General features: G+C 41.8%; 2 protein-coding genes across 2 annotated transcripts in view; both read left to right on the top strand.

Annotated features, from left to right (window-relative positions):
- Positions 1–4156, top strand: part of LOC125041462 — a 57150-nt gene extending 52994 nt beyond the window's left edge. Inside the window, exon 5 of the mRNA XM_047636441.1 lies at positions 3822–4156. Within this exon, the coding sequence (XP_047492397.1) occupies positions 3822–4011 (190 nt within the window). The 3' untranslated portion in view covers positions 4012–4156. The remainder of the gene's footprint in view (positions 1–3821) is intronic.
- A 2136-nt stretch (positions 4157–6292) lies between these two features.
- Positions 6293–7500, top strand: part of LOC125041538 (metalloreductase STEAP4-like) — a 52102-nt gene continuing 50894 nt past the window's right edge. Inside the window, exon 1 of the mRNA XM_047636561.1 lies at positions 6293–6395. The gene's annotated coding sequence lies outside the window, so the exon portion shown is untranslated. The remainder of the gene's footprint in view (positions 6396–7500) is intronic.

Genomic DNA, 7500 nt, shown 5'->3' with positions numbered 1-7500 from the left:
CTAGCCTCTCACAGCCCCTTTCATTAGGGCACTTTACTAGCCTCTCACAGCCCCTTTCATTAGGGCACTTTACTAGCCTCTCACAGCCCCTTTCATTAGGGCACTTTACTAGCCTCTCACAGCCCCTTTAATTAGGGCACTTTACTAGCCTCTCACAGCCCCTTTAATTAGGGCACTTTACTAGCCTCTCACAGCCCCTTTCATTAGGGCACTTTACTAGCCTCTCACAGCCCCTTTAATTAGGGCACTTTACTAGCCTCTCACAGCCCCTTTAATTAGGGCACTTTACTAGCCTCTCACAGCCCCTTTAATTAGGGCACTTTACTAGCCTCTCACAGCCCCTTTCATTAGGGCACTTTACTAGCCTCTCACAGCCCCTTTCATTAGGGCACTTTACTAGCCTCTCACAGCCCCTTTCATTAGGGCACTTTACTAGCCTCTCACAGCCCCTTTCATTAGGGCACTTTACTAGCCTCTCACAGCCCCTTTCATTAGGGCACTTTACTAGCCTCTCACAGCCCCTTTCATTAGGGCACTTTACTAGCCTCTCACAGCCCCTTTAATTAGGGCACTTTACTAGCCTCTCACAGCCCCTTTCATTAGGGCACTTTACTAGCCTCTCACAGCCCCTTTCATTAGGGCACTTTACTAGCCTCTCACAGCCCCTTTCATTAGGGCACTTTACTAGCCTCTCACAGCCCCTTTCATTAGGGCACTTTACTAGCCTCTCACAGCCCCTTTCATTAGGGCACTTTACTAGCCTCTCACAGCCCCTTTAATTAGGGCACTTTACTAGCCTCTCACAGCCCCTTTAATTAGGGCACTTTACTAGCCTCTCACAGCCCCTTTCATTAGGGCACTTTACTAGCTTCTCACAGCCCCTTTCATTAGGGCACTTTACTAGCCTCTCACAGCCCCTTTCATTAGGGCACTTTACTAGCCTCTCACAGCCCCTTTCATTAGGGCACTTTACTAGCCTCTCACAGCCCCTTTCATTAGGGCACTTTACTAGCCTCTCACAGCCCCTTTCATTAGGGCACTTTACTAGCCTCTCACAGCCCCTTTAATTAGGGCACTTTACTAGCCTCTCACAGCCCCTTTCATTAGGGCACTTTACTAGCCTCTCACAGCCCTTTAATTAGGGAACTTTACTAGCCTCTCACAGCCCCTTTCATTAGGGCACTTTACTAGCCTCTCACAGCCCCTTTCATTAGGGCACTTTACTAGCCTCTCACAGCCCCTTTCATTAAGGCACTTTACTAGCCTCTCACAGCCCCTTTCATTAGGGCACTTTACTAGCCTCTCACAGCCCCTTTAATTAGGGCACTTTACTAGCCTCTCACAGCCCCTTTAATTAGGGCACTTTACTAGCCTCTCACAGCCCCTTTAATTAGGGCACTTTACTAGCCTCTCACAGCCCCTTTAATTAGGGCACTTTACTAGCCTCTCACAGCCCCTTTAATTAGGGCACTTTACTAGCCTCTCACAGCCCCTTTCATTAGGGCACTTTACTAGCCTCTCACAGCCCTTTAATTAGGGAACTTTACTAGCCTCTCACAGCCCCTTTCATTAGGGCACTTTACTAGCCTCTCACAGCCCCTTTCATTAGGGCACTTTACTAGCCTCTCACAGCCCCTTTCATTAGGGCACTTTACTAGCCTCTCACAGCCCCTTTAATTAGGGCACTTTACTAGCCTCTCACAGCCCCTTTAATTAGGGCACTTTACTAGCCTCTCACAGCCCCTTTCATTAGGGCACTTTACTAGCCTCTCACAGCCCTTTAATTAGGGAACTTTACTAGCCTCTCACAGCCCCTTTCATTAGGGCACTTTACTAGCCTCTCACAGCCCCTTTCATTAGGGCACTTTACTAGCCTCTCACAGCCCCTTTCATTAGGGCACTTTACTAGCCTCTCACAGCCCTTTAATTAGGGAACTTTACTAGCCTCTCACAGCCCCTTTCATTAGGGCACTTTACTAGCCTCTCACAGCCCCTTTCATTAGGGCACTTTACTAGCCTCTCACAGCCCCTTTCATTAGGGCACTTTACTAGCCTCTCACAGCCCCTTTCATTAGGGCACTTTACTAGCCTCTCACAGCCCCTTTAATTAGGGCACTTTACTAGCCTCTCACAGCCCCTTTAATTAGGGCACTTTACTAGCCTCTCACAGCCCCTTTCATTAGGGCACTTTACTAGCCTCTCACAGCCCTTTAATTAGGGAACTTTACTAGCCTCTCACAGCCCCTTTCATTAGGGCACTTTACTAGCCTCTCACAGCCCCTTTCATTAGGGCACTTTACTAGCCTCTCACAGCCCCTTTCATTAGGGCACTTTACTAGCCTCTCACAGCCCTTTAATTAGGGAACTTTACTAGCCTCTCACAGCCCCTTTCATTAGGGCACTTTACTAGCCTCTCACAGCCCCTTTCATTAGGGCACTTTACTAGCCTCTCACAGCCCCTTTCATTAGGGCACTTTACTAGCCTCTCACAGCCCCTCTAATTTCACCAATGCCCCCTGCCCTATTGCTAAGGCATTATTTATATATGGCAATTAAAATATGCATGGGTACTAGTTATAATGAGATATATACCGAAGGTATGGATTGTGATATCATAGGAAAATATATACCTAAATATTATGAAAGGATTAACAGCATTACTTATTGCCGTGATGTGTATGTTGCATAACGAACTTAACAGTTTTTATATTAGACTATCGAATGTCTGTGTATGAGTCCCTGTGACAGTGTTATCATCATTATTATGATCATTATTATTGCTGTACTTATTACTATTGTCATTATCATTATTATCATCATTATTACTATTACTATCATGGTATATGAGAATGATAATCGGCATCATCATCATCGTCTTTATCATCCTCAACATCATCTTTATCTTGATAATCATCATCGTCTTCATCCTCATCATTATCTTTCTCCTCCTCCTCCTCGTCATCATCATCATCGTCATGCCCATCATCATCATCCTCGTCTCCTTCCTCGTCATCATCATCATTATCATCATCATCGTCATCCCCATCATCATCCTTCTCGTCTTTTTCCTCCTCCTCCTCCCTGTCATCATCATCACAGCCGTCCTTCTCTCCTCAAACCGACTGACCGAGCGCGAGGAGCGAGTCGGATTGAGGTGCAACATCGCCGTCTTGGGTGATTTTTCAAATCTAGTTTCTATTTTGTGATTTTAATGTGTTCTATTTTCAATATCAGGGGAAAGAAAAAAAATAATAGAGGAAACACTCACAAACACACCTAAAAACACATAAAGACAAGAATACACACGCACAGTCATACAGATAAAATACATACACGCACACATGCGCGCGCGCGCACACACACACACACACACACACACACACACACACACACACATACACACACACACAACCAAACAGACAGACAAATCAATCAAACACATATACAAGGGACACAGTGACATATTGACCCAAAAGATGAGACTTTGTCACGAGACCTTTTTCATTTTTAGAGCATTTCCTATCAGCTTTATGGATATTGGTTATATATCTTGTGTCTTAAGTTGTTTGAAAAAATGTCATTGTTTGACTTTGTCCTTCTTTTCGTAGTTTTAAAATATCTTTAGTTCATATTTACTGTGGGGAATAGTTCCTGAACGATTTAATTATTAGCATCCTAACCTTTGATATTCAATTCAATCAACTTTCGAGAATCTCCACTCTTTGCTCTCAATCCTATTTTAAGAAGTATGTCATTAGAACCGATTAAATAGCAAAATCCTCATTCTCAGACACGAACTAAATGGTTTTACTTTTTTTCAGGATTGATTTTATTTACAATTTGAACTACACCCTGGCAGGGGAGGCAGACGGGCACTGCTCCTTGCCCGAGGGTGACCTGGAAGCTGTAAGACGGAAGGGACTCTTCACTGCCCCTCTCATGCCCCTCGAGAGACATGCCACTACCCTGCTGACCAATGATAATGAGACATTAACAATTCCGAAACCATGATTAAACAAACTAAAACGGAGGACAGGAGGAGACAGAGAGAAAAAGAGACAGGGTCAAGGACAGAAAAGGACGGAGAGAACCGGTCGGAACCAAGGCCGAGAGTGAATATGGAAAGAAGATATCACACATGGCAGCCACTGTAAAAAGCCAATACGGTCCTATACTTTTTTCAAATCACAACAATTCTCAGCATCTACTTTTAGTTTCCCTTGTGTTTTTCCCTCCTTCTCATTCGCTCTCTTCCATCTCCTTTGCGAAGATTCTTATATATGCCTTTATTCATCTATATATATTTGTGGATGCGGGTGACATAAACGTAGAGGGCCCTACATCCTAAATTTCGGGTTGACGGCAGGGCGCCAGTGTATTTCCAGCAAAAAATCTCGCAGAGAGAGACATTTATGGCTAGAAATACAAAGCTGTAAGTCACCACTTCGAAAATTCTCAGAAGTCGACATATCATGTTCATACCGCCGCTTGCCTGTGCGTTGGACCTTGGCCGAAAAGACTTTTGACATTCTTATCTTTAAAAATGGCAAGAAAATGATGCACTTATGAATATGGTATTACAGGATTACATCAACATTCTATATCGCGAATGCAAGGATAGCAGGAGTGTTAACCCACAAAGAGCCGTAAACTGTTAAAATATTTTTTGTAACAGCTAAAGTTAAGTTAAAGGCAGTAATGATGGTAATGCCAAATACTAACACTGATATTAAAATTCTAAATCAATAATGATAACAGTCTTGCTACTAATAAAAGATACCGTCATTTGAAAAGATAATCCGAAAGTGGTTTTCTTTAAATAAACAAAACTACTTTGATTATAGCGGAAATCCTGGCATTAACACACACACACGTACGCACACACACACACACTTACACGTAAACACATACACATGAGTGTGTATGTGTGCATATATATATATATATATATATATATATATATATATATATATACATACATATATATATATATATATACACACACATACACATATATACATACATATATACATATGTAAATGTATATACATACATGTGTGTGTGTGTATATATATATATATATTTATATATGTGTGTGTGTGTGTGTGTGTGTGTTTGTGATTGTGTGTGTGTGTATGTATATATATTATAAATGTATATACAAATATACATACATATATATATATACATATACATATACATATATGCACATACATACGTACATACACACACACACATACGCACACACACACACACACACACACACACACACACACACACACACACACACACACACACACATATATATATATATATATACATGTATGTATGTATATATATATACATATATATATATACATATGTATATATATATATATATATATATATATATATATATATATATATATATATATGTGTGTGTGTGTGTGTGTGTGTGTGTGTGTGTGTGTGTGTGTGTGTGTGTGTGTATGTGTGTGCGTGTGTGTGTGTGCGTGTGTGTGTATGTGCGTGTGTGTATGTCTGTGTGTTTATATATATGCATATATACATATACACAAATGTATATAATCTTGGAAATATGATATATTTGCGCTAATAAGGATCACAGGGATAATGAAAAAGTTAGGCTAAAGAATGTGTAAAAAATATCTTTGATCTTCTATCAGCCTTGTTAAGTCATGGATTTAAATGTTACCTGTTTTCCGTGGGGAGCTTCGAAGGATCAGTCAGGTTCTTGCAATCAAAAAATATACCGAATCATACTATATTTGCACTTGCAACATACGGGGAGAATTTCATGGTATAATAAAGTTTAATTCCGTTAGATTGATGCCAGAACGGAAAGTATCTAAAGAATAGAGCATGAACAGTTTTTGAATATGGAATAGGCACGTATTTAGTGCTGCAGGCTATTGTTTACATAAATATTCATGCTACTTTAATTATTTCTTCAGCATTAGCAAGTTCAAAGAGCTGATTTTTTTTTTTTCATTTCATTTCATTAATAATTGCAGAAGAAAAAAGGACACAATGGCAGAACACGAGTAATCAAGTTACACAACTGCAAACTTACGTAAGCTGAGCATCCAGTTTATCTGCGTCCGCATTTATGGGTAAAATGCAACCCGCAGAAGCGCGCCAAATTACACTTCGCACCGAAAAATACAGTTCTACTAAATGATTCACGCGTTTTAGTTAATGGAACGAGAACGCATCACCAAATCCGTGTCTCGTATTTCTAAAAGTGACCTGTTAATGTTTTAATGGCGACGTGGTAACCCCCGTCCGACAAGTGCACACCGCACTCGCCGATGCGACCGTCGGCCCCGCAGGAGGTTCAGTGTGGATCGGACGGTGGAAGGAGGAAGACGTTAGCGACTCCTTGCTGTGAGAACGTGAGTGGGGTCCTTTCCTCGGAGAATTTCTGATGGCTCTCCTCCGACGCCATTCTGATTGCTAAAGCAGTTGCGATTTACATTATGTGTTTGCTTATCTATTATGTCTTTATTTTTGACACTGGGTATGTGGTCATCTTCACTTACCCCCATTCTGCATACCACAGACCAAAGCAACACGGAAATGTATAAGGTCACGATCAATATGAAAAGTGCGAGGGTGCCTTTTGCTTCTCCCTCGTTGGCAGTTCAGACGCCTTTATCTTTTCCGGTCTTCGCTCGTAGGGCAGCTCGAGAGAAAGTCTTCTTGTCTCGCGATGCGGTCCTGGTGTATATTTTTTTTTTTTCTTGCCATGTCGATACGTTATAATCTGTTCTCGTTAAGCATGTGAAATGGCGCATTTGATAACCCTAATAAACTCATAGTTATCATTATTTCTTCTTTTGCATTCAAACTGATATTGTATTTACATACACGTATATGGATACATTTCAGGATTTTGCATATCGATGTAGTAACATAGAAACAGAAAATCTGCGCATTTCCGACTTTTCTAGCGAGCGAATCTGAATGAATAAGCAAAGGAAAGAAAGGAATGTGACTGTAGCTTTCCCGTCTCGCGGCGGCGGCGGCGGCTCCCTCCCCCCGACGCGTTGAGGTCTCCGCCGGACGCTGGTCGGATGCGCGCTCTGGGTTCCAGTCGGGAAGGGCGATTTGATGGGGAGACGGAAATAAAGCAGATAGATATGAGAGAAAGGGGAATTAATGCAGAGAGAAGATTAATGAGATTTCTTTGAATTTAGGCGAGAGACAATTCACGATCCAAGGAAACACGTCGAGAACTTGCTGCTACGAGCGAGGCCCGATTCGTCCGAGCCGTCTCGTGTTCAGGAATATGAGTCTCCGTGTAAGAGGATGGACGGTGTGCAACAGGTGATTCAGTGCACGAACCTGCAGTGATCGCTAGTTCTGCCTGCACGAAAATAGCAATGTTCCTCGCTAATGCTTAGAATACAAAAGAAAATTGCCTTTGGGTCTAAGCGGGTGATACCATCAATTTATTTTTTTAGTTTTTTGTTTTAAGACGTGCGACCACTAACGCTA

This window comes from Penaeus chinensis, chromosome 30, assembly GCF_019202785.1.
Source record: "Penaeus chinensis breed Huanghai No. 1 chromosome 30, ASM1920278v2, whole genome shotgun sequence".
NCBI classification, from domain to species: domain Eukaryota; kingdom Metazoa; phylum Arthropoda; class Malacostraca; order Decapoda; family Penaeidae; genus Penaeus; species Penaeus chinensis.
This window is presented reverse-complemented; position numbering and strand designations above follow the sequence as displayed.